The sequence below is a fragment of the Kogia breviceps genome, chromosome 17 (genome assembly GCF_026419965.1).
Source record: "Kogia breviceps isolate mKogBre1 chromosome 17, mKogBre1 haplotype 1, whole genome shotgun sequence".
NCBI classification, from domain to species: Eukaryota; Metazoa; Chordata; class Mammalia; order Artiodactyla; family Physeteridae; genus Kogia; species Kogia breviceps.
Genome location: NC_081326.1, coordinates 58,286,214 through 58,313,779, shown reverse-complemented (window position 1 = coordinate 58,313,779; position 27,566 = coordinate 58,286,214). Strand labels below are relative to the sequence as shown.

Genomic DNA, 27,566 nt, shown 5'->3' with positions numbered 1-27,566 from the left:
GAAGAGTAACTAATAAAAAACTTACTTGTGCAAAGAGTTTTATAAGAGGTCACATAATAAGTAATCAGAATAACTGCTCTGAAATAGTGATTTTTTTTTTTAAAGAAGAGCAATTTCCCACCTCTTGAAGACAAGTAGGTTTTAGGAAGACTTGCCCAAATGATAATTTTAAGGCAGTACATTAAACATTCCTTGGCCCCTTACAGACGAGAGCTATGGCTTGGGCCATTGCTGCTCACTGACCCAAAGGACACACCGGGAGCTTCCTCTGCCCCCATCCCATCTGGGCCAGCACCATTGTGGGACCTCCATGGGGGGCAGCAAGGGCCTGCTTCCCTCTTCTGCATTTCCACTGAAAAGACAGGAGGAGAGAAGGTTTCTAGACCCCTGCTACCATAGTCAGAGAGACTCCATCACTTCTCTGACAGGCCTTTATTAGGTATCATATAGTTGCTTAGTTTAGAGAGTGCTGAGTGCTTGGGGCTAAACAAAGATGCATAAAATACAAGCCCTTCGCACATGAAGTTTCCCTAACCAGGAGGGCGGGTGGGGCTTGGGCAGGATTCCCAGCAATATCTGTAAACAGTGATGAGCACCCTTCCTTCTGTAATGTCACGCAGGACGTTATGTGATAGTGGTTTTCCTGTGTACAGAACTCTCCGTAGACCGGAAGCTTCCTGAAGGCAATGACAAGGGCCATTCGTCTTTAGATCCCTGGTATTTTGCATATGCCTGGTACAGTGATCAAAAAATGATGTTCATTTCATTTGTTCATTCATTCAGCAAAGTCTTGCAGAGGTTCTGAACAGGGAGAGAGATGCTTTATGGGAATATATAAAGCCTTGTTGAAGTGGCCTGTGGCTGGCCTGGTAAGAAGGGGAGGATGGGGAAGGAAGTAGGGACCATGTAAGCAAAGGAAAGGCAGGAGAGGACAAATTCCATCAGTTACTGTGACTGGAATGCAGGGTGGATAAGTCTGCAAGGATGGGCTGAAGTGTGATCCTAAAGGGCGGGGAATATTAGGCCAAGTGTTCTTCTCGACTGGGTGCCCTTAAACACAATCTCCCTTTCTCACCTGGGAACACTCGAGGTGGCATTGCTCTGGAGGAGAACGGGGAAGAAGAATGGAGGGCGCTTCTTGTTAGAAAAATGTGCCTGGGAATTGTCTTCTGTCTTGCAAATGATGTTAAATGAATGCTCCATTAGCACCAACAGACTCCAGGTCTCATCTGTAATGCTAATGATACTTCCTTAGGAGGAGGTAGCACAACATAACTGAGCCAGAGTACCAGCTTCCATCCTGGCTCCATCAGTTCTCAGCAGTGTGACCCAATCACTGTGTGCCTTCGTTTTCTGGGTTGCAAAGTGGAGCTGATAATCATATCAACCTCAAAGGCGTTGTAAGGTTTAAAGGAAATGATGTACAGAAACCCCATGGGAACAGTACTTCTTGGCACATAAGGGTTCCACAGATGTTCACTATTATTATCCCTTCTCTTCTGTGTACCTTAGTTTCCTCATCCAAATGGAGATAATACCTGTCCCAGCCCATTTCTCCTGGACCCTGACAGAATGAAATACAATTGAACGCGTGAAAGCGATGTGGAAGTTAAGCTCTAGCATAGCGGCAAGGTGGAGCTGGGGCTGTTAATTACTATATACTTGGCTAAAATGTAATCCCAAGATCCTGGACAGGAAGGTGGGGCTCACACGTGTCTCCAGGCTACTGGCTACAGGTGTGGGTACGTGAATGTCTTCTCTAGATGCAGTATGTCAAGATGAGGACTTTAGCATGTGACTGGTCCAAGATGACATAAAGAAGGAAAGAGAGAAATTCACTAAGCAAGAAACAAATAAGGTTTAAGCCCTATAGCCTTGTGAGCCATATAATTTCAAACCTCATAGTCTTGGACATCTGGGCTCTATTACCTGAAATCCCATTAAACCTTCAGTTTCATAATTCTGTGTAGAACTTGGTAAATTGTGAGATTCTGCTGGTAGCCACCAGCCCGTTCAAGCAATTAATCACAAGGGTCCCCAAGCAGGTTTGCAACTCATGCCAAGTGGATTCTTTAAGGGGAAACTGTATACGCAAAAGAAATAGCCCAATCCATACAGTTTCATAGCAACATGCTTTGTAGCTCTGCCAGCACAGAGAACTTATCTGTTATCATTAAGATATCCAAGCCTCGTAACTTTTTCCTCAATGGAAATTAGTACTCACCAGCCCAGGGAAGATCCTCAAACCTTGTTAACGCTAATGTAGATTGTAACATGCTGAGAGCTGACAAATCCAGTTCAGACAAAATGAAATCCTACCCTTTCCCCACCCTCAGCATTTTCTCATTTGAGGGAACTCAACTTGAACTGAGCTCTCCTTCCTTTCGAACTTTTCTAGAATGCCTGGGACTGTTTGCCTTTGCTCCTGTGTTCCAGACCAAAGGGCCAAAACACAGCAAAGAAGTAACCTTGGAGCCTGTCTTCAGAATTCTGCTAGACATACCCATGGGTGAAAGGGCCCATAACAAAAGAACTGTTTCTCCTAAGATGTCTTGCTTGTTTTTGCCAACTTAAAAGAGTTTCTGTAAATGAGATAATCTTCTGCACTTTAGGACATTTATAAAGCCTTTCCTAATTACTATTTTGTTTAGAGAGAGATTCTGGGATCATGATGGAGAACAGAGGGGAAGCCTTGAACCCTCCCTACAGAGAGCAGAAGGCGAGGAGGGTGGGAATCAGAATAAATTTACAGTGTGGGTTGAAGGATTGTGGCTTTGCCTTGCTTTTCAGGTGTCTCCTTTCTGAAACTCTTTTAACTAAATCTTTCAGTCTCAGTTTCCAGTGCTACAAAGCAGCTGTCTAGTATGGTAGCCACTGCATAGATGTGAGCATTTACATTTAAATGAATTAAAATAAAATAAAATTTAAAATTAATTTTCTGGAGACACTAGCCACATGTCAAGTGCTCAAAATAGCCACATGTGGCTAATGGCGGCCATATTGGAAAAAGCAGATCTAGAACATTTCCATCATTGCAGAAAGCTCCATTGGACGGCACTGCTCTAGATGAAGGAACTCTACAGCCTTGCTACTCAAAGTGGGGTGCACAGACCAGCAGCACTGCTATCACCTGAGAGCTTGTAAGGCCTGCGTGATCTGCATTTTAACAAGATACCCAAGTAACTCCTAGGCACATTAAAATTTGAGAAGCACTGTTCTAAAATACCCTTCCCCTCTTAAGACTCTGTATGGTGCAATCCATCATTGTCCCCGGCATTATTTGTTCATATTTATGGAGCTTGTGTAGCTTTATTTCAGAAAGAGGCACCTTAGCCCCTTGGGACTCGGCATGCGAAAGGAGAAACACTAAGTATATCTTGTATATGTCTTAAAAAGTGGGCTTTTCTCTTTTTCTTGGAAAAGCTGCAGGATATGGAGAATTTTTTTGAACATACTTTTTCTAAAGAAGTGAGTCTTAGAGAACATATTTCTAGTGGAGAAGCTATTGGATTGGTCAACAGAGAGGCCCTTGAGATGAAAGTAAGATTAAATAGAAAGACAAAGTGGGGTATAGGTGAGCTTTAAAAAAAAGGAAAAGGAACTTGATTTATTCATTCAGTTGACAAACATGAAAGGTGCCATGCTTTGTAATTGAGTCAGGTGGGGTACAGAAGCAGTGAGAGGAATTAGGAAACCATTCCTCAGAATACGATCTGCCAGCCGGTCTGACACTATGGAGATGGAGGGGAATTTCACTGGCAATTTGAATTAAACTTCAAGGTTTTCATGCCCTCTCATGAGATTCATTGTCATTTGTGCCAGTAGACAGAGTTTTCTTCTGGAAGGCTCTGTGAGCCTTTAGAGTGGCTATTAGAATTTAATAACTTGAGAAGCTTGCCTCTGTCTAGTGCAGAGAATGGAATCACTGGGGTTACCTCTGACTAATAGGCTATACAAACGCATCCCTGCTGAGAGCATCTGGCCTGCGATACTTTCTCCCAGAAATGCATCATCTCATATTCATGTGGTGCAAGGTGACAGCCACTGTTGTCAGCAGGCCTCTAGTTCAAGTTGACCCTAAAGCTGGGTGAGGTTTGCCGTTTTCCTGGGGGAAATCATGCTCTGAGACTGAGGTCAATAGGTGTCTTGAATTATCACAGAGAATTTATAGAGTTCAGATGCTTGCATACACTGAAATTCCTAAATCCATTCTCATTCGAGAACAGTACTATGGCCCCCAAAGAAATTCTGCCCTTACTTTAAGATAAACTGCTAACCTCATGCATGTAGGTTTGTCATACATTCATTCATTCATTCAACAAAAATTTCAAGAACCCCTTTGCTATTCTAGGCATTTTACCACACAAGTACAGAAAGAGAAGAATAAGCCATACTCTTTGCCTGAAGAAGCTTGGGGTTAGGAGCAGTGATGCTTAAAGAGTGGTCCTCAGACTAGCGACATGGGTATCCTCCCTGCAAGCTTGTTAGCAATGCAAATTTAGACGGTACAGATGAACCAGTTTGCAAGGCAGAAATAGAGACACAGATGTAGAGAACAAACATATGGACACCAAAGGGGGAAAGCGGTGGAGCAGGGGGGAATGAATTGGGAGATTGGGATTGATATATATACACTAATATGTATAAAATAGATAACTAATAAAAACCTACTGCATAAAAAAATAAAATAAAATTCAAAACACACAAAAAATAAAATGTTTAATTTAATGTTAATTTCACCTCAATAAAAAACATAATAAAGCATTCTAAAATTTAAAAAAAGAAAGAAATGCAAATTTACAAACCCACTCTAGACCTACTGAATCCGATTCTTTCCATTGGAAAGAATGGAGCTCCAAATCTGGGCTTTACCATGCTCTCCAGGGAATTTCCAAGCACAGCAAAGTTAGAGGAGGTTCATCTGTAGACAGACACATCATCAGGTGATTCTAATACAGTATGATAAGTACAATGAGACAGATATGAAACTCTTCAAGCCTTGCAGCCCCCAAGGCAATGGGAAGCATCTTAGTAAATGCTCAATGGAATAAATATTGCTTGCCTCTTTGATTAATTGATGCGTGAATCCTCCTACAGAAACTAAACAGTATTGGGATGACGGACCCAGGGCTTTGAATGGGTTGGATGGCTTGCTCGGGTCTTGCCACTCCTGTCGGCCTCACTCTAAAACCCAGTATTTGGATCACTGCACTATATCATATCCAGGACTCTTGGTATTTTATTTCATGAAGTGAACAAGACTATAAAGCAAATTTCCCCTGCAGTCTGCACACTTTTCTCTGTCTGAAGGACAGATAACTACCATTTAAGTCCTGAGGAAAAGATGTAGGTGTGCCCACGTATTTGTGCCAAGCTGGCTTCGTGAGAATCACCGAGCCACTTGTTAAACACAGAGATTTCTAGACCTCCCCCTGGACACTCTGAATCAGTGGAAATGGAGAGAGGCTGGGCAAAACAAAAATCTTAAGAAACTCCTTGAGATGAGTCTGATGCAGTCACTTTTGAGAACCTCAGACCGAAATGGCCAAGTTCTTAAAACTCGAATCCAGAGACTCAACTTAACCCACAGGAACCAGAGTCGATTTCTGAGAGGTTTTTGAGCCTCATAGCGTAGACTGTAGACTAGCAGTTTTATTTGTAGTAGAACAGGAAGGGGACGAATACAGTGTCCGTGGGTTGTGGGTTTTTTTTTCCCTAGGGCCGAGGAAAGGAGAAGGGCAGCTTGCACACAAGTGAATTCTTTCTCTGTCTGTGTGTGTGTGTGTGTGTCTAGGTTCACTCTTCTCACGAACCCACAAATCCCCTAGAGAGAGGCAGCAACCCAAGCCGATCAGGACAGCAAAGCCAGCTCCAGGAAGACTCCACCTATAGTGTCAGAAGCCCATTACATTCTAATTGAAACAATAAAATGCAGGGCCTAGAGGGAGATGGAGGCCAAAGCCTTCCTACCCAACCTGGGTATAAATGATTGCCTGAAAATCTTCCCATGGGGTCTTGGGACCTCCTGTGTCTTCTTAGCACTTGTGGAATCCACAGGCCCCTGACATGTCATAACCAGATTGAGGGTCATAGTCTGGCCTGAAGGCTGCAGCCTGTCTAAGGTCCTTTATCTCGCCAAGCCTGACTTTCTTCACCTGTAGAGTGAGGTCGCGGGGTCTCCATCCTTGGGTTGCTGCAAAATGGACAGGCTCTAAGCATGATGCTCAGCACATAGTACTTGGTTAGTAATAGTGCTTATTGTTTTGGTCGTTGTGGTCTGTAGACTTGAGTTAGTTGGTGTTATCTGGAGAAACAGAACCAATAGGAGATACTGGTCTCCAACAGGAGATGTATCTATAGATCTATCTATAGATCTATCTATCTAGAGAGAGATGATAGATAGACAGATGGACAGACAGATAGATAATTATAAGGAATGACTCACACAGTTTTGGAGGCTGAGAAGGCCAAAGATCTGTAGTCAGCAAGTGGAGACCCAGGAGAGCTAATAGTATCAATTCCAGTTCAAGTCCAAATCGAGTCCAAAGGCAGGAGAAGACGGATGTCCCAACTCAAAGACAGGCATAGAGAGTGGAATCTCCCTCACTCAGCCTTTATTCTACTCAGGCCTTCAACTGACTAGATGGGGCCCACCCACATTAGGGAGGACAGTCTGCTTTACTCAGTCTACTGATTCAAATGTTCATCTCATCCAGAAACACCCTCCCCGACACACCCAGAAAAATGTTTAGTCAACTACCTGGCCGCCCCATGGCCCAGTCACATGGACACATAAAATCAGCCATCACAGAGTCATTGTGGTTTCCAGTTTACTAGGGGTTGTGAGACGTTACGGACTAGTTTGTACGCGTCATCTGTTTTATTGCCCTTGACCCAAGTCCTCTGCCACCCTGATACCCATCTTGCCTGAGATTCTGACTTCCATCTTCATGCAGTCAGGGGTAGCGTTGATTTCTTAGTCACAATCAAACAACCACCCCCACCCACCCCCACCCCCTGGCCCCGCCAAACTATCAAGAGGGCCGGTAGTGGCAGAAATGAAACCAGTGCAACTGAGAACACTGTGACTTCTCCCACCACAGGGCTGGTTAGCAGAGTTGAGTTTTATCACCACATAAATCCTCCTTTGTTCTTCTTTTGTCTCCTAACTTCTTCCATACATACTGATTAATTAATTGAGCATACCTGTTTAAATCATTCCATCTTGATTTGTATAATGGTATGCCTGTGAGGGTTCTAAAAGTTAGAAATGATTTGGTATTAGAGGTTTTGATTACATTGAATATAAAATCAAATAAAATGAGCAAATGATGAAGAGAAGAGGGGAGTGAGGTTTGAAATTAGCCTTATTTCCTGTATACACAAGAGGCACACTTAAGTTGGTTTTTATCTTGGCCTATATCGGGAGTGATATATTTGGCTCACAACCAGGAATAGAAGATAAGCAAGGACCTCTACCCTCTAAACCAACCTCAGCACTGGTGACATTTGAGCTGGTTAATTCTTTGAAGTGCGGGTCTGTCCTATGCATTCCAGGATGTTTAGCAGGGTCCCTGGCCTCTACCCACTAGATGCCGGTAGTAATACCCCCGAGCTGAGACAACCAGAAATGTCTCCTGACATTGCCAGATGGGGGCAAAATTGCACCCAGTTGAGAACCACTGCTCTAAACATAGAACAGTTTTTAGACTGTTAGATAGAAATGTACTAGCTTTCTCTAGGTCAGACTTCTTACTTAGGGCACTTTGTATATAGGTTCACACTTGATGAGCATTCTTTTATACAAACACAGCTACTTGCTTTGTCTCCCACATTCCTGCTGGAGTTTAGGAACTTGCTCTCCTAACACATGTTTCCTCTTGAGTCAGGAAAGCACTGTGGTGAGAACAGGTCTGTGTTCCAGTCTCAGCTCTGGGCATTCCAGCAGGATGGCTGGGAGAATTTAATGAACTTAGCCTCATTTTTTCCAGGTGTGTTATGAGGCTAATGCAATTCAGGCCTCAAAGGTGGCAGTCAGGAATCAGTGAGTGACTGCCTGTAGAACCGTCGTTGGCCATCGTAGCTGCTCAGTAAATGTTAGTTCTGCTTCTTATTGACTGTTATGTGGAGGTGGCTGTGGGTCTCACTCCTTTGGGATGTGCATTTCACCCGTGCTATGAATTGTCCTAGTGCATCAGGCCTACCCTGAAGTCCTCAACCACAAGTCACCTGAAAGACACTTTCAGATGAAGATATGGCCCTTCTGTTGGAATGGAAGACACCAAACAACCCTCTTAAGAGATGAGGTCTTTCTTCTCTTAACCCCTGAGGGGCGGGGCTGCCTGCACACACTATCTTTTCTTCTTTCCCAAATGCACCCTTGCGACTGGAATGAGGGGAGGTGGCACTGGACGTGCTCAGTCCCAGGTCTGTTCTCGAATCCTCTACCAAGCTGGCCTTTGCCTCCCAGGCCAGCTTCTTCCTGCCTTTGAAGTGTCTGGTGTGAACTCTTCTTATCACAGAACTGTGTGTTGGTGTCTGCACTAATCTGGGTGAGAGTGGAAGCCGGCGTGCCTTGACTGTGGCCTTGGCAGGCAAGAGGAGTGTTATCCATCGCTGGAGGGGGCAAAGGCTTGGCCTTGGGACTGTGTTGTTTCTGCTTCCTGGCCCCCAGCTGTGGCATTAGTACATTGACCTCTTTGTATCTCTAGTTTCTCTAGGGAATTTTGGGACATTTGGGCAGTAACAAAAATAAGAAGCCATCACTTAGCAGATATCGACTATCTGCCAAACACCGTGCAAAGTATTTTTTCTATGAGCCTATTTCATCATTACAGCAACCAAGTGAGATGGGGATTATTATCGCCATTTTAAAGGTGAAGATGTTGAGGTTTCGAGAAATTTATGTTTTCAACAACATGTAGCTGGTAAGTGGTGAGCCTGGGATATCAACCAGATCCACCTGGTTCCAGAACCCACACTCTTTAGTCACTGGACCCTAATGTTGCCCTACTCATCCTGGACCCTGATGCTATTAGACTAAAGAGGTGATTCGTTCCCAGAATGCCCAAACTAGTAATGTTGAGAAAAGATTTGAAAAAGAGCTTTTTTTTTACTTTTAGCTGCAAATCCATACACGGCCAGTTCCAGGATTCACATGTCCCTTGAGTAGTCCTTAGATGTAGAGAAAGAAACAGGAGCAGTCCCCTCTCTATGTGCAGACCTGACTACAGGATTAAATCTCAACTAAAATTAGGTATTGAATTAAGCCCTGAAAAAGAGAAAAATCTCTCCTTCTCCAGCATCACTGCTTTCTTCATTATTTCACAACTATTTACTAAGCACTTTCTGTATACATGGCACTGCACTTTGCATTAGGAACACATACAACAATAAGACATGGTACCACCCTCAAAAAACTGAGGAGAGATGGATACATTAAAATAAAGTGTTCATGGTGGGTTTGGTGGTAAACATTTACGATGCCTTGCTGGCATTCAAGGGTAAGCTGTCAGCTGTTTCGAGAGAGAGAGAAGGCTTCATAAAGAATGTGATGCTTGAAGTAATCTTGAAAAACAGAGGAGTAGGTGTTCACTGGTGTTCCAGGAGGTACAAAGAAGGCATCCTAGGCAGGAGGAAAGGTTGAGCAAAGACTGCAAATAACCTAGTACATATGAGGACATAGAGGGAATCTGGGATGGTGAAGCCCAGAAGATGGAACCCCAAAATTGTGCCATCTCAAAGATCACACTTTTCCCCCTTTAAAGGGCCAGAGCCATCTACCATTTACAACAAACCCATGGCCAACATAATACCTAACAGTGAACACCTGCAAGACTTCCTTCTAAATTCAGCAAAAAGACAAGAATGCCCACTCTTGCCACTTCTATTTAACATAATGTTGGAAATCATAGGCACAGAAGTCAGACAAGAAAGAAAGAAAGAAAGAAGAAAGGAAGGAAGGGAAGAAGGGAGGAGGGAAAGAAGGAAAGAAAGAAAAGGTATCCAGATTGTAAGGGAAGAGGTTAAACTCTCCCTGTTTGCAAATGACTTGATACTCTAAACAGAGAACCCTAAAGTCTCCACACAAAAACTATTAGAACTAATAAATGATTTCAACAAGGTATTGGGATACTAGATTAATATACAAAAAATGCTGTGTTTCTATACACTAACAATGAAATACCAGAGAAAGTAAAAACTAATCCCATTTAAAATCACATCAAAAAGAATAAAATACCTAGGAATAAACTTAACCAAGGAGGCAAAAGACCTGTATGGTGAAAACTATAAAATATTGATGAAGGAAATTATAAATGATACAAAGAAGTGGAAAGATATCCATGCTCTCGGATTAGAAGAATTAATATTGTTAAAATGGCCATACTACCCAAAGCAATCTACAAATTTAATGCAAATTCTATCAAAACACCCCATTTTTCACAGAACTAGAACAAATAATCCTAAAATTTATATGGAACCACAAAAGACCTAGAATTGCTAAAGCAATCCTGACAAAAAAGAACAAAGCTGGAGGTATAACCCTTTCAGGCTTCAGTATACAGCCTTACTGTATACTACAATGCTACAGTAATCAAAGCAGCATGGCATTGACACAAAAACATAGATCAACAGAACAGAATAGAGAGCCCAGAAATAAACCCATGCACATACAGTCAATTAATCTTCAACAGAGGAGGCAAGAATATACAATGGAGAAAAGAGAGTCTCTTTTACAAGTGATGTTGGGAAAGCTGGACAGCTATGTGTAAAAAAATGAAATTAGAACATTACCTCACACCATATACAAAAATAAACTCAAACTGAGTTAAAGACCTCAATGTAAGACATGACACCATAAAACTCCTAGAAGAGAACATAGGTGAAAGATTCTTTGTTGTAAATCATAGCAATACTTTCCTAGATCAGTCTCCCAAGGCAAAAGAAATAAAAGCAGAAGTAAACAAATGGGAGCTTGTCAAACTTAAAAGCTTTTGCACAGCAAAGGAAACCATCAGCAAAACCAAAAGACAATCTACGGAATGGCAGAAAATATTTGCAAATGATGCAACCAGCAGGGGTTAATATCCAAAATATACAAATAGCTCATACAACTCAATATCAAAAAAAAAAAACAATCAAAAAATGGACAGAAGGGCTAAATAAACATTTCTCTAAAGAATTCATACAGATGGCCAACAGACACATGAAAAGATGCTCAACATTGCTAATTATTAGAGAAATGCAAAACTACAATGAAGTATCACCTCACATTTGTCAGAATGGCTATCATCAAAAAGTCTATAAATACTACGGGCTTCCCTGGTGGCGCAGTGGTTGAGAATCCGCCTGCCGATGCAGGAGACACGGGTTCGTGCCCTGGTCCGGGAAGATCCCACATGCCGTGGAGCAGCTGGGCCCGTGAGCCATGGCCGCTAGGCCTGTGCGTCCGGAGCCTGTGCTCCGCAACGGGAGAGGCCACAACAGTGAGAGGCCCGCATACCGCAAAAAAAAAAAAAAAAAAAAGTCTATAAATACTAAATGCTGGAGAGGGTGTGGAGAAAAGGGAACCTTCTTACACTGTTGGTGGAAATGTAAATTAGTGCAGCCACTATGGAAAAGAACATGGAGGTTCCTTTAAAAAAAATTAAAAGAGGGCTACCATATGATCCTGCAATCCCACTCCTGGGTATATATCCAGAAAAAAAGAAAACTCTAATTCAAAAAGATACATACACCCCAATGTTCATAGCAGCACTATTTATAATAGCCAAGACTTGGAAGCAACCCAAGTGCCTGTCAACAGACAGTTGGTTTAAGAAGACGTGGTATATGTGTACAATGTAATATTACTCAGCCATAAAAAAAATGAAATTTTGCCATTTGCAGCATCATGGATGGACCCAGAGAATATAATGTTTAGTGAAGTAAGACAAAGACAAAAACTATATGATATCACTTACATGTGAAATCTAAGAAATAATACAAATGAATGTATATACAAAACAAACAGATTCACAGACGTAGGAAACAAATTTATGGTTACCAGAGGGGAGAGAAGTGGGGAAAAGGGACAAGACAGGAATATGGAATTAACAGATACAAACTACTATACATAAAATAAGTAAGCAATGAGGATTTACTGTATAGAACCAGGGTATTATACTCAATATTTTGTAGTAACCTATAATGGAATATAATCTGCAAAAAAAAAAAAAACTGAATCACTATGCTGTACCCCTGAAATTAACACAGTATTGCAAATCAACTATACCTCAATTCTAAAAAACAAAACAAAACTATAAAGAGCCAGAGCCATCTAATACAAACTGCCATTTTACATTTTGACCTCATGTAGCTTTTACATACCTGAAGACTTGATTCCTGTTACATATAACAAAAATCTCTAGCCACGCGATAACAGCAGAGCCATCACTATACACGTGACAGAACGACAATGTCCAAGCCTTATACTAGGCACATCCCTGCACATACAACCTGAGTAAACAGGGGCCTCTTGCTCCCACATAAAGCCCAACTCAACCTGGAGACACATTCAAAGGAAACATAAATAACTGCAAAAGCATCGAAGAGCAATGAATACTGATTCCGTGGAAAGATGGGTCAAGGTAGTATTATGCCATCCGCACTCTTCTCTTTGGCCATCCCTCTTCCAAAGGGCCCACACATGTGGCAGCCATCACCCCAAATCTCCTATGTAACTCTACAAACCCCCAGTTTGTCTCTCTGTGGCCTCTACTCCTGTGTGTATTCAAGTCTTGTAGGAGTATCTCTGTTCTTTCTAATATCTCCATCTTTCTCATATAAATTAATTTAGCCACCAGTTTCTTTCCCTGCCCACTAGGGCCCTTTGTTGTGCTGACTGGCCTTGTGGATAACCACAGAATCCTAGTTAGAAGATAGGGGAATGGGAAATACTCTGAATACTTGATATATTTATCCCTGTCACTCCTATATGTCACTAGAATGGGACAGACCTAGGTCTGAGTACAAATTTGACCTTCACTAGCAGTGTGACCTTGGGCAAATAATACTCCTGGGCCTCAATTTCCTCATCCACAAAATGGGGATATTCTACCTATTCCCAAGAACCGTACTGGGAAGCCACAGCTGACAGACCTTTAAGCTCTAATAGGCTCAGCTCGTGTCCATGGCTATATATCTTATTGTATGCTAAAGTTAGACACATCTGCTTTCCATCAGCCTTAGAGGCTCATGTGGAAGACATGGTTATTTGGAGAAATAGCAGCTGTGATAAACCTAGTTATCAACTCCTGACTCAGGATCCAAAGTAGAGTAATTAATTGGCATTTACTCTTTATTATCATTATTCACTTTTCAGTTTTACTTTTTAAATTTAGGTTATTCCTAATAATTCTTCTCACACATTTTCCAGAGCTGATTTTAGCAAAGTCTGGGTAATAGTATACGGTATCAGATTCCTAGAAATCTGTTATTCCAGCTGTACTTTGCTTTTACAGTTTGGCTTGGATAAAAGATTTTTACTTGTGTCAGTTTCTAATCCCCTTTAATAACACTGGACTGTTATTTCTTAATGAAATTATAAATATTTACTTTCTTAGTAGTATTAGTGAATGAAAATAACTGTGGACGCTTTAGTTAGTCAATGCTTATGGGTCAAACCTGCACCCTTGTGACCCTAACTTGTTGTTCTTGTGTAAAACATTATGACAACAATAAAAATCCTAAAGCCTTCACCTTTCCCTTACATTTCTTTTCTATACATATGTGTAAGTTTTGTATTATAGTATATCACAACTGTTCACCATGTTGCTACATGATCATCATAATTATTACTTTAATGGCCATGTAATCATCCATCTTGTTAATGCACCATAATTTACTTAACCTAAGTTTTCAACAGTAGGAAACTGGTTGTCTTCTAATGTTTCCACTATTATAAATAACCTCTGGGTTGCATATTTGTGCATATAGCTTCTTTCATTTTTTTAGAATATTTCTTTAGGATGCACTCTGAGAATGGGAACCCTGAGTCAATGGATGTGAATTTTTAATAGTTTTTAAATAAATAGACATTTTTCCAGTTTACAATGCTATCAGCAATATATTAGTATTCTACTTTCATTACAACCTTATCAGTAGTGTATATTATTGTATATTGAATGCACTTAAATAGCACCTTACTTTTGTTTTTGTATTGTCTCAAAAAAAGTAAGTTTAATGAAACATTTGCTTATAAATTGTGCATTCTCTCGTGTTTTAAAACCTAGGTAAGTTTTTTTTTTTTCAACATCAAGAACTCTTGCTTACTCTCCATTGCCCAATAGTTCTGTGTATTAAATAAAGGTCATATTGATAATCTTTCTGAGCAAAATATTCAATTGTGCTCTTTTATTAACTAATTAGTGAGGACCTGTGTATAAGGATCTGTAGGGAATACTGAGATAAAATGAAAGGAAATTAGAAAATAAAGTTGGAAAAATTAGACAAATATATCTGTACCAGCATTCCCAAGGTCAGATGCAGGCTTGCCATTCAAGTAGTTCAATCTGCTCAGATTTTAATGACTTTCTCTACCTAGTCACTAACCTGCTCAGCCAACCTGACTTTTCAACTAGCAAACTCAGGACCTCCACCCATACTGCTTCCAAAATGTTTTTCTAGGTTTTATCCTGGGAAAGCTTCTTAATGAAGAATGAAACCCCCCCTACTATACCCTCACCCCCAAATGCTTCCACACCATTCCCAGTCTGATCTTGTTCCAGATCAAGTAAATGCACGAAACCCCATAACGTATGACATGGTTTCCCAAACCACAGCCCTGTCATAGGGCTGAATGCCAATCCAGGGATCCAGTTTTCCCCTTCCTTTCGTGCAACTTCTCCTATCCCTGAGATGGATATCTTCCACGCTCTGCAAAAAAAAAAAAAAAAAAAAAAAAAAAGGAAGGACGTTTCAAGAATACAAGCCACCATAAGTTCATCTTGAAGGAAGTTGAGTCACCGTTACCTCCAATAGCGCCTTCTCTTTGACCTAAGGATGTTAAGGTTTGTTTGAATCGGATTATTGCTACATACCAGTATATGGGAATATACAGAAATAGCTCATCATGTTTTCTTCTTTTTCCTCTTGCAGCCTCAACTGAGGGTTCTCCATAAACGCGGTTAGCCTTCCAAGCTGCTGTCCTGCCAGTCGATATGAACATGGCCTGTTCCTCACAGAAAGACTAACTCATGGCACTGCCAGAAGATATCCTTGGAGCATTGACAGATTAACCAGATTAACTGAAAAACCACTCATTCAGTCAAGATTATGGGCTTTGGAAAATCTTAGTTTGCTATGGATTTTTAAATGAGGTGCATAATATACAGTGCCAACTGCTCCAAGTGGTCATTGGCAGACCATTAGCTGGAAAACTGCTTCCAGTTTTCATCACTGTGCATAACTCAAGGTCCCTTTGGGGAGCTGTCTGTGCCCTTCACTAGAAGTCCCGTTTTAGCATGGCAACTACTGGATTATTTTATTATGTGTGCAGACGGCATGATGCGTTAGAAAAAAAACTACAGCAGTTCTGCAATCTCAGTGGAAGTGTTCACAATATTATGCCCTGGTAGGAATGTAAACATGTCTCAATTGTGTTAGTTATGACATCTAAAGGTATTCTGTCCAACTCTTAAGCACTTTACACGAGAACCCCCTATACCGAAACGAATCAGCACGTTCAGTACATGTGAGAAAACAAGTCTTTTCTTCTTCCTTATAAATCTTGTCCTATTTCTGGCTCAGACTGTCCAAGACGAGACTCCATTCCTAGCATATACTCCGTCGTTTGTGGTAGATTGGTAAATATGGCCACAGTACTGTTAGACCTAACCTCTTGACGCTTTACTGAACAACTGGATTTCTGAACGGCAGCAAAGGGAGGTAAAAGGTGGGCCTGGGAATGGTGATCATTTAGCTCTAGTTTCCTCTTACCTGGGCACAACTTACCACGAGCACATACACATACTCAAACACAGGAGGCTTCTATTTAGCCAATGTATGTAATCTCTCATTCTGTAGAAGAGTTCTTTCCAAACAACCAAAATGGGGGTGTGGCCATATTTTAATCTTAGCCTGGGTGCATTGACGGTAAAGGCAGCAGAATGCAGTTTCCCAGGGTGTGGTCTGCCTTTAACACTTTGGAAACCTCTCTAGGTCAAGTTCTGATCACAGTTCTTTGAAGAGAAAAAAAAAACAACAAGTGACCCCCCGCATGTCTAGAGAAGCAAAAGGTTCCAACCCCACACTAGGTTTCTTCCTCAGAAGAGAACCTACTAGTCCTTTTTAATCCTTTCTGGGATTATACCCATAACTAATTTTTTTTGTACTATGTGTTACAGCAAAACACAGTCCTGGGAAACCAGTCAACCCAGTTATTGCTTGTCTTTAGGAATTAGAGAAATGTCCATATTGATTGACCCTACATCATGCTTTAGCATTTTTTTTTTTCCTGAAAATGTAAAGTTGACTGAATCAAAAACTCAGCCAAGTATGTTCTGTGTGCCCACAGTCCCAGCCTGAGACCGGCAGACATCAGAGACTTTTCTTTAAATACATGTAACAACCCTGGGAGCGTGCCAGCACAAGCGAGCTGGGCATCTTAGAGGGTCACCAGACACACACTCACTGTTCTCCCCACATCTTGCCTCCCCTGGGGGTATCGGGAAATGCACAGCCCATTAGAAAACGACCCCACCTGAGATTTGGAAACTTGACAGGAAAGGAAAGAGAGATCCAAATGTGATTCGGGTGTTGTCACCCAGCAGGATGACTCACCACAATCCTGTGGGCTGTAGTGCCAAAGAAGGGGGCTTCCAAGAGGGAACTCAAGAGAAGCTCCAGTCGCCACCAAATCTGGCGCTCTGATGGGTTGGCATAGGCACCATCAGGCCCCCGGTTGACCGTAATTCTTTACAAATCCAGAATTAGGAAGTCAAACCCTGGCTGCCAACACCCCTGGACACCTCAGTCTCCACTGCCCATCTCCTGAGGTTCAATTCCAATTGCAGAGCTCCCTCAAATCTTTCGTTTCTTCCCTTCTTTATTCAGCAAGTGTTTATTGAGCATCTGCTATGTGCCAAGCATTGAGCTGGGCATCAACGGTGTACAAGGTAGACTCTCCCTGCCCTTATGATATCTCCTCCTCCCAAACACTATCCCCACCCCACCTTTTCCACAGTGAAAACTGAATTCAGACAGCATTCATCCCCTGCCAGAGCAATGTGGGGAAATGGACATGCACAGTTCCCTTGCCTGAGGAAGTGGACAACAGAGAAAGAGGTAGTGGACAGCGTCAGGCCACGTATTTGCGCCCATGATGTACAGCCAACCCTCCCGGCACCCAGATTTAGCTGGTAGGAGCTACCCAAAGCAACTTTCAGTTGCTTGATATCCACCCCGGTCACCTATATTCCCATCCTTTATGCAGAAACAGCAATTCATCATCATGCTGGATTCTCTGAAGCCCCAATTCTATAACTAGTCCCAGGGACACAAAATCGGGCCTGATGAATTCGAAAGAACTACTGCCAGGTGCTGAGATATTATCTGGGAATGAGTGCGTTTAGCCAGGGACATTCTGAGAACAACTGTTAACACCCTTGGAAAACTGGACATGCTTTGTGGTGCAGATAGATGTTCATGAAATGGTGTTGGTTCATCCTTTACTGACTTTGGCTTTTGCAAAATATGTTACAAACCATTAAATAAGTAGAGTTTCCTAGCCTTTTTTTTTTTTTGAGTCAAAAGTGTGCTGGACAGCTGTTTAAAGATGATGGGTAAAGATGGAGATAGGAAAGGGCGAAGATGGAGACAATGAAAGAGCCCCATTGAAGATGGCTTCTCTAAAAATGCCTTAATTCCTGGCACGTACCACATATTTGCATATGAACTACTGTTTTCCAAACTGTCAACCTCTGTTTGAAATCATCTGGGGGCATAGTTTTGGAAACGTGGTGGCATAAAATCTGAGCAGTCATGAGCTAAACCAGCAAAATGGAGAAACAGTTTCCTTCACAGCCTTGGGATTCTTTGTTCTGTGTTGACCCACAGTGACCCATGGTTATTTCCTGCTGTGCTGAACCTTCTTGCCTAGATGTGTGTAGGACATTTTACTCCCAGAACCTCAGAGATGGCTGTGGTGAGCTTTGTTTAGTAGGCAGCAGGAGATGGGGAGGTAAGGGATAAATGCTTTGATGTCTAAGGGCTGTAAACTGTTGATGCATTTATTTTTCCTTTTACTTGAACCTGTGCTGAATCTTTTTATTAAAAGCCTGGGCCCCTCACTTGAACAGGAAAGGCAGTCTTGGGAAGGAACAGAAACGAATAATTATTAGACTCTCTTGGTTGCCAAGGGGATAAGTTTGTTCCAGCTCCAGAAGTGAATTTAAATAGTCAGAGCTTCGGTGGTTCTTCTAGGGTAAAAATCAAATCACTTGAGTAGTTTTAAGACATACCTAGGGGGACAGAGAACCTATCAGCTTTCTTGTGGGTAATGGCGTCTTCAATTCCCTGCTCAGGCTCTGTGTGGTGTGTAACCTCAGCGTCGATTCCACCTCCCGATTTCGGGGAAATAACCCGGGTCACCTCCAGGGTCACTTCTCAGTTTCCCAAAGACTAATAGTCCTTCATTCTGAGGGAATTCTGCCTCATTTTTAAACTTCAAGGGGAAAAGGAATTATCAACCTGCCATGAGAATATAAATGGAGGATTAAAACCTCTAATGGATGTACCCCCTTGTTACTTGCAAATGCTTTATTTGTCTGCAAATGTCACGTAATTGATTTTGGATAGGAGCAATAAAAGTCTCACGGAAGAAAAGTTTTCAAGACCCCCTTAGCACTTTCGTTTTCCCAAAACCTCCTCTTCCAGTGCATTAACAGCTTCATTCTTTGTGATATTTTCCTTTACGTTCTTTAGAGTAATTTTGTTACTTGACAATTAGACCTAAAGCTGCCGTAGTCTCTTTTTAAAAACCTAACCTTTGAAAATGACATCAGTTCCTTTCTGCCTTAAAGGCTGTTTTTATTCACCTCTCCCACAACCCCTTCCACTTTACTTTCTTGCGTTGTTTTGTATTCTTTTTTCTTTTAATCTCTTTCTTCTTTTCACATAGGTCCTTGGGTAGATTTCAAGTATTCTATAAAGAACTCAAACAGCGAAACATAGTCATCGCCTTTTTTCCCCAGGACTGACTGAGAATTCCTTCTTAAGTTTGATCTTCGTGAAAGCTTGGTGCCCAGACAACACAGGGACAGGGATTCTCATCTCCAGGGGGTGGCCGGTCAGGGCCGCTAATCAAAACAAGGGGCATGAGATCATGAGGGAGGACAGCCCAGGAGATGCAGCTGCTCAAGGCACAGCTGGGGACTCGGTTTCAAAGACAAGTGGGTCCTGCCCCTTGGTCTCCTTAGATGTACATCTAATCCTGTAGCCAGAGAACTATCTTACGAATTCTGCTTTATCAGTGTGGATGATTCCTGGCTCCACAGCACAGCTTCAAGGTCAGGGAGGTGTGTTTCCATTATTTTGCTCTGGTGACATAACTCTGGTAAGGAGACAGGGAGCCTTCTTTTGAAGGCGAACCACCTGTGGGAAGCTTGAGGAAAACTTAGCCAAGTGCACAGGGAGGTTACACCAGCCCTCAGAAAGAACAAAATAGAGCCTTCCTTGGAGATTCTCATTTGGGAGGATGGCTAGGAGGATGGTATCCTGGTTTTCTTCTGCCTATCATCTTGGCCATTCAGGGAAAGTTCTGGGCAAGTGGGGCAAGCACTGCGATCTAACGTGTTATTTTTTAACATCTTTATTGGAGTATAATTGCTTTACGATGGTGTGTTAGTTTCTGCTTTACAACAAAGTGAATCAGTTATACATATACACATGTTCCCATATCTCCTCCCTCTTGCACCTCCCTCCCACTCTCCCTATCCCACCCCTCTAGGTGGTCACAAAGCACCGAGCTGATCTCCCTGTGCTATGCGGCTGCTTCCCACTAGCTATCTATTTCACATTTGGTAGTGTATATATGTCCATGCCACTCTCTCACTTCGTCACAGCTTACCCTTCCCCCTCCCCATATCCTCTAGTAGGTCTGTGTCTTTATTCCCATCTTACCACTAAACCATAATTCAAAGAGTCATGTACCACAATGTTCATTGCAGTTCTATTTACAATAGCCAGTACGTGGAAGCAACCTAAGTGTCCATCATCGGATGAATGGATAAAAAAGATGTGGCACATATATACAGTGGAATGTTACTCAGCCATGAAAAGAAATGAAACTGAGTTATTTGTAGTGAGGTGGATGGACTTGGAGTCTGTCATACAGAGTGAAGTAAGTCAGAAGGAGAAAAACAAATAGCTGTCTTACATTTTTAGAGTGAAAATCGGCCCGTGACAGATATAGAGGAGAAGGGCCGTTGAGTATGGGGCTAGTTTTAGACCTCCTGTTCAGCAGCACTGACAGAGAAATTACTTCCACAGCACAGCAGGAAAGGGGTATAGAAAGCCTTTTAAATCTGAAGCTTCCATTCCACGTAGGGCTGTCTTAAAACCTTGCAGAGCTCCACTCCAAGCATTCTTACTTCAGAGCCTCCTTCCGCAATTATATCAAGCACTTGAAGACACCAACAACATACACCTCATAAAATTTCAAGGTAACCATATGACTTGCCTTGAATTGCAGGTGACTGGTTGACATTGTTACAGATACTTAAACATTAATTCTGATTATACAATATCCTTTTCATATTTGGGAGCCAGTGGTTCAGGGGTTTCATTGTTTCATTGCTTGTTTTGCTGTTGTTGTTTTCCAAACCTCAAATATTTACAGAGCCTTAGAAAGGCTCTTAAACCCAGACCTTTTTGCTTGAAGTGCAGTGATAGAAACAGCCGTCTGACATAAACAAGGAGACTGTTAAGCCAACGTAGGAGATACTAACACCTGAAATCTTTAAGGCACTGAAGACGCAGCTGGTTGCCTTCTGCATCGTTTATAGCCTTTTAAATTTCAATCATTTGGATCGAAGGAAATAAACAGGCTGCTTTCACGTGGCCCTGGCATATCAGCACACACAACAGCTACTACACGTGGAATTCTAAGCTGGGTTGACGTGCCAAAGCACACAGACCTATTTCGTGTGGTCATATCTATTCACCACCACCGACCCCCATTTTCTCTGAAAATGTACTCAAATGCTTTACTCCAAGAAAATTCTAAAATGAGACTCTTACTATTTAGATAATTACTTCTCTCAGGGCGGGCGAACTGATTTTGTGACATAACCTTGAAGAAAAATCACTGGCCATTAAACGCCTTGGTGGTTGCTCCTGTTCCATTCCACAAGCTGACGTTGGTCTTCTCCCATCTCCCCAGAGCTCAGCCTGGCCTCCCTCTCAAATAGCACAAACGTCATAAAGACACCTTTTGAAGCCCTGAATAGACTCCCTATTCAAGCATAATTCCAAAAATGTGATTTGAATTGAGTACCACCTTGGTCCTTGAGGATATGATTCCCTAGATCAATTCTAAGTCTTTATATGTATTTTCAGTATTTTTTTTGTTAGCACACTCAACTACATTTACGTGTTTGCATTGGGAGCTACCCGCTAACTCTGCAGCAGCTTTTGACAATGCCTATACCTAGTTCCCGTTTGATGCATTTGAGAGGAGACCAAAAATGTTTCCCTGAATACCAGCTGCATAGGTTTTGAAGTACATAACCAGGTTCACTTTCACATTAAAAGGCCCCTGTTTATAGGTGGAAAATTTAAAGAGAAATGGGAGGGCAGGGTGGGGAGTATTCATATTTGAACACTGGAACCTTTGTCTTTTTCATTATAATTCCACCCTCACCTCACATCACCCTTCTCTTTCTAGAAGCAGTAGCCTCTTCAGTGAGTGTTGACCCGCACTTGGGGTAGTCAGGGTTCCACTTGCTTAAATTCACTCAAAGGAAATTGGAAGCCTCTCGGGGGCTCTGAATGATTCCTCCACCACTACATTTCCTTCACCAGTAGAAAAATGCTATCCTTACAAGGCCATGTTTGAGGAGACCTCTGTTTAGCTAGTGAAAGTTCACATTACAGAGAGCTGAATAATGCCAGGTTCTTGACTTTGCCCTGTAAGTCTCAGTTGTGATTGGCATGGAAGCAGCTAGTCTGCTGAAGAGCCAAGGCAGCACAAATGTTTTGAAACGAATTCCACTAAAACTCTTGTGTCACTACATCATACTTGCTGTAGGTCCAGTTAATCCGACTATTTAATATCATTAGGCACCAAATTAAATAGTTGTACACAAAATTTTAGAAAAGATCAATATCGTAACACAATTACGTATTAGCAGTCAAAAGTACCTGGGAAAAGAAAATATTGACCTGTTGTGGTTTCTGTAGTTGAGTTATTCTTAGGGCTCTGTGGAGACTGGCACTGCTCTGATAAAGGGGAAGATGTTTTGAATTCAAGAATACTTGAACTCAGGAGAAATTGCCCATCTCTCTGGGCCTCTGCTCATCCGTTTGGGGTGCTACCTGTTCCATCTTAGCAGACAGGGTTGTTTGGAGGCCAAAACGAGCTAAGCGGAGAAGCTGTCTTGTACCACCAATATCTGCGTATTCATCATGGTGAGTGGGGATATGGGCTTTTATCAGTGAGTCCTACCCCTTATTTTATGCCTTTCCCTATAGCTATTATTACTGAAAGTCCATTCTGGGATTTTAAAAAGTAAAATGATAAGAAAGTATCAACCAACCTTTTTGGGGGGGTACAAAATTACTTTATTTGAAGGAATGATGCTAAGGAAGGAACTTAAGTAGTTGTTTTTGTACAACTTATAGAAAAGGTGAAGGTAACTCAGACACTTTGTATGTACACACAATACCTGGGGGCTGGTCTGAAGAGCCCATGGCTAGGGTGTCCATTTATCTCCACCTTCCAAAGGGTTAGAGCACTGTGACCAAGCTGAGAGAGAGAGGTTTGGGCTGGGCTTAGTGCAGGTGAAGATTGCCAATCCCCGGGTTGAAGAAGACCAATGAAGTTGACAAATTGAGGGTCACGGGAAGCAGAGAGCCACAGTGAACTTCCTTTATGAGCTTCTGTACATTGGTCTTTGTGATAGAAAGAAAGAGGAAGAAAAATCACACAACATGAATTGAATATAAAACCAGTGCTCTTAATTGCATACGAGGGGAAAAAAATCTGACCAAGAAAAAAATGGTTCACTGTTTTACAAACACTAACAAACATGGCTATAAAAGCACATTTCATAACACAAAAGCCTATGTAGAGGGTAGACATTTTTATAGCTTCCTTAAGTGAGTAGTTAAACCAGCAGTCTGAATTCTCTTAGTCACCTAACAGTGGTTAATTAACTAAGTATTTTCCTTATTCACTGCCCACAACTGTGGTTTTTTTCTCTATGCACCCCAGAAAAATTCCCAAGACTAGACTTAAGGAGGACACAGGCTGGTTATGTAGTAAAATAAGAGTGCCTTTTCTGTTGGATGTTCATTTTAGTTCCCTGTGTCCCCAGGGCATACAATGTTTAGAAACTTTTTTCTCTAAACATAAGAATTATTGCACACCACAATTTTGAACTACCAATTTCCATATCTCAAGCAGCTATCAACTTGCCAATTCCCTTTGGGTCTCCTTTACATTTTCTTTTAATGTTTCCTTGCGTTTTGGGTTGTGCTCAAAAAGACTTTGGGGGGAGGGGCATGTTTCTTTTTAAATTGATAGAAATGAAACTGTACAGATTTTTGCCCCCTTGTATCTGTGAGCATGATCTCTATCAGTCTTGAAAATCTGCTTTATCATTTTGTATATTTGACTATTTTGTATTCAGCATTACTTGATTCCTTACATGCATGGCAATGTATTAAAATGTGGGATTTCTATTACCGTGTAAAAGTGTTTTGATTCTGATTTTCAGCATATATCCTTGGGAAAAAATTACATTAAACTTTTCTATTTTCTTCAGCTCATCAGCTTGTCAGAAGGAAAAAGAAAGTTAACAGCATTTCACTTTCCCTGTGTTAGCTAATGATGCAATTCATGGTGGAAAATTGTCCTCAATTATGCTGTGTTTCCTGGAGAAATAATATATGTGGAATGAATTGGTGGCCTCTCTCCAGCTCCCAGCACACAGAATTCCCCCAACACCAAATCCCACCAGCATGATGGCTATTACCGTTGAACGCTTTCGTGTTGAGCACAGCTAGGCAAAAGACACAGTTCTCTCCCTCCATAGATTTGGTAACACCCTGGAAAGAGATGGGACAACAGATCTTGGCCCGCCAATTCTGCTCTCACCCCGAGAGTCTTAAGTGCTTATCATAGCATGATTGATGGAATTTCCCATCACCTCCATCTCCATCTCTCAGGTGATGACCAAGTGTCAGCTCTCTGTATTTTATCAGTTGGGATGCTTTCAAATAACACCTGCCCAAGGGATTCAGGATTAGAGAGCCACTCTCTAGTTCAGCAAACATCTGGGTATACTCCACTCTCAACCACATATTTGAAACACACCAACATTTTTTTCTCAAATTAAAAAAAAAAAAAACAAATCCACTGAGTAGTATAATGTACCAGAAATAAAGAGTAGACCATCTTATCTGCTCTAAACCACCATTTCCACCCTTCCTTGTCTCAAGGAGACATTGTAATGAGTACTTACAACCACTGTGACTTTGCTGAATATGATGAATTGCCTCAACTGGTAATAGAGAAATGCTTCCTTCCCAGAGAGGAAAAGGCACGTGTAAATTGCATGAAAAAGAAGGGAAACACCCACTGCCCTTTTTTATTACATGTTTACAGTGAATCTAGTTTTGGGGGATTTGGGTGGGGTTTTTTTCCCCAGAAAAGGTTTCCAAAAGCAAAACCTGTGAGAACCTTTTAGTTTAGTTTACTGACTCACTGTATAAACCTTCTAAATCTGTCTACACACCCTGTAACTCTAAAAGTACAATTTTCTCCCACTTTCTATTCACACAAGTTAAGAACATGGAAAATGGGGCAAGTTTCTTTGTCAGTGAACCTCTTTAGAAGCTGTAAAACTAGAGCCCTACAAACCCCACATTCTCTTTGTCTTGACTTTTCTTGGATCATTTCTGGCTATTTTTTCTTTTTTTGTCTCTTTTTCATCATTTCCTTCCTTTTCCTCTGTCATTTCTCTGCCTTTAACTTAGCACTCCCTTTCTGTGTGCTTCTCTTTATCTTTCTCTACCTTACCTTCCTCTGCCTCTATCTCATCTCCTCCTCTCTCCCTTTTCTCGTTTGTCTCTCTCTTTTAACCCATTTTACGCTTCTCCTTTCTTTTCCCTCTCTGTAGGGTAGGACACTCATCTTATTTGTATTTGTATCATCATCTCTTGGTACATAATAGTTGCTCAGCAAATGTTACGTGAACCAAATTAAACTTGGTGCCTTGTTCTTCCCACCTTATTCCCCTTCTTCCTACTGGGCCTAGCGACTGCCACTAACTCTTTGTTAAGCAAATGAACTCATTGTAATAAGAGCTAAAACCAGATGTGTTTTCAGAGGTGGTGAAAGCTCTCAGTAGCAGGTTATCTAGGCAGCTTTAGGTAACCCAAGCCAGAAGTAGGTACAGAGAAAGCTTTCTTGCCATCTCAGTGCTTTGGGAACTCATACTTGCCTGGGTAAACGTGGTGGCCATATTTGGAACAAGGATAGTGATGTCATGAGAAGTTTACCATCAAAAGTATGTGTTGACCTAAGATGATTCAGAACTGTATAAAATCCCTCCATGGGACCTAGTAAATGTACTCTGCAGTGCTAGATCTTTTGTTCCAAAGAAAGCTGCCCACCGTTGAGGTTTCTTATGGTGATTATGAAATCATTAGGATTGTTAATACTTTCTCTTTCACATAAATTTATTTTTATGGCATATAGCTATATGTACACTGTAAAATAGCTTTCCATTACCTTTCATGATTTTGTACATATATGGATAAAATCAACTAAAAGAATAAGATTTAATAAGGACAACCACGTTCTTCTGTTTTTGTAAGCAGCTGGGGAGATATAAAGTGGCAGTGGATAATGAGAACTGTGTATAGTTGTTTCACAAGTGAAGGCGTCCCCCGTCTCATGAGAAATGGAAAACTTGATAGGTTCCTGTTTTTCTCTCATGTCTCTGTCCTTTTGTTAGTGTAAACCTAATATGATTAGGTCTCCCATTGCCAATCTCTAGAGGAAAGTCCAAGAGGGGAATAAAAATATATACAAAAACATTTCCAGATTTTATTTTGCCCTTCATGAAACTTCCAAAGCAGAAAGTGTGACAGGGTCTGGGTATGTGTTATACAGAAAATATCTTAAAAGTCCTTTCCATTTATGCCACCCTCATCATTACATCCAAAGACAACTGCTTCCCTTCCTTAGACCAAATCTTTCCCTTCTGCCCGCCAGCCAAGAAATCTCCCAGCCACCAGACTCTCTGGTTCTCGTCTCACATTACACCCTCTTTCCTTCCATTTCCGTTCTTCTCTACTAAGTCGTAGTCCTTTTCCATGTAATTTTCCCATTTTTGCTTGTCCAGCTCTGTTTTTCTATGCCTATTGCCCTGATTCTACCTCACAAAAGCTAATAAACATTAGCTTTTCTTTAGTGAGAAAAGGAGGGAAATGGACTTGATAATACAATATTTTTTCTTAATAATTGTCCTTATTAATTTTTCTTAATAAGTCTTGCCCCAGAACTGAAATAGATGATCAAAAACAATGAAGAGTAACACATGGGTGATGTGGTTGCTTGTCATTGATGGCTCAAATTCTACCTCCAGAAAGTAAGCTGTATGGGGCTTGGAATCGTTTTTGTTTATTCATTGAGCAATCATTAGATGGATCTCGTGCTATTTGTTCTATGTACCAGGATCTGTGCATGGTATTGCGTTACGTGTCGGTGACTTAGAGATGAAGGACATTTTCCCTCCCTTAAAGATCTTACATCCTAAGATACAGAAATAAGGAGGTCAGCAAAAAAATAAGTGATAAGAATCCCTTAGGAAAGTCTAAATTTCTCTGGGAGGATAATACTTACGCCTCACTCATTCTCCGATGCTGGGATTCAGGAGAGATGCGAGAATGTACCATGTCAAGTAAGCTCTGAAAACATGATATATTTACCCCTCTCCTAGAGACACATGATGCACATTAGCATATTAAAACTTCTGAAAAAGCTTGCAGGTTATAGTTATATATGTTTATTCAGTACAGCATTTTCAAAATTCATTCAAGCATCAACTATTTTCCCCCAGAGAATACTAACTAATGCCTCATAGAACAAGCACTTTTGGAAATGCTGTTCTCAGTCAATCATTAGCTTTTGGTGATAATATGTTGTCTCAACCAGGTGAGTATAAAGTCCCTCAGGAAATAAGTGATGCAAAAGATGAGCCCCCTAGAAGGTCATAAAGGTCTAAGGGCCAGAAAATGGGCTAAAAAATAAATTTGCTGATTTCTATTAATTATGAAGCAACCACTACATAGTCAAC

At 41.4% G+C, this 27,566-nt stretch overlaps 1 protein-coding gene across 5 annotated transcripts in view; it reads left to right on the top strand.

Moving 5' to 3' along the window:
• SAMD12 (sterile alpha motif domain containing 12) overlaps nucleotides 1–27,566 on the top strand; it is a 460,454-nt gene that overhangs the window by 379,140 nt on the left and 53,748 nt on the right. The window contains exon 5 of one of the 5 annotated variants that reach the window (XM_059043534.2): nucleotides 15,139–23,942. The exons of 3 other annotated variants lie outside the window; for them this stretch is intronic. In XM_059043534.2, coding sequence (XP_058899517.1) covers nucleotides 15,139–15,161 — 23 coding nt within the window. In that variant the 3' untranslated portion in view covers nucleotides 15,162–23,942. Of the gene's footprint in view, nucleotides 1–15,138; nucleotides 23,943–27,566 lie in introns of those variants that run through there. One more of the 5 variants, XM_067017918.1, reaches the window with a different exon arrangement.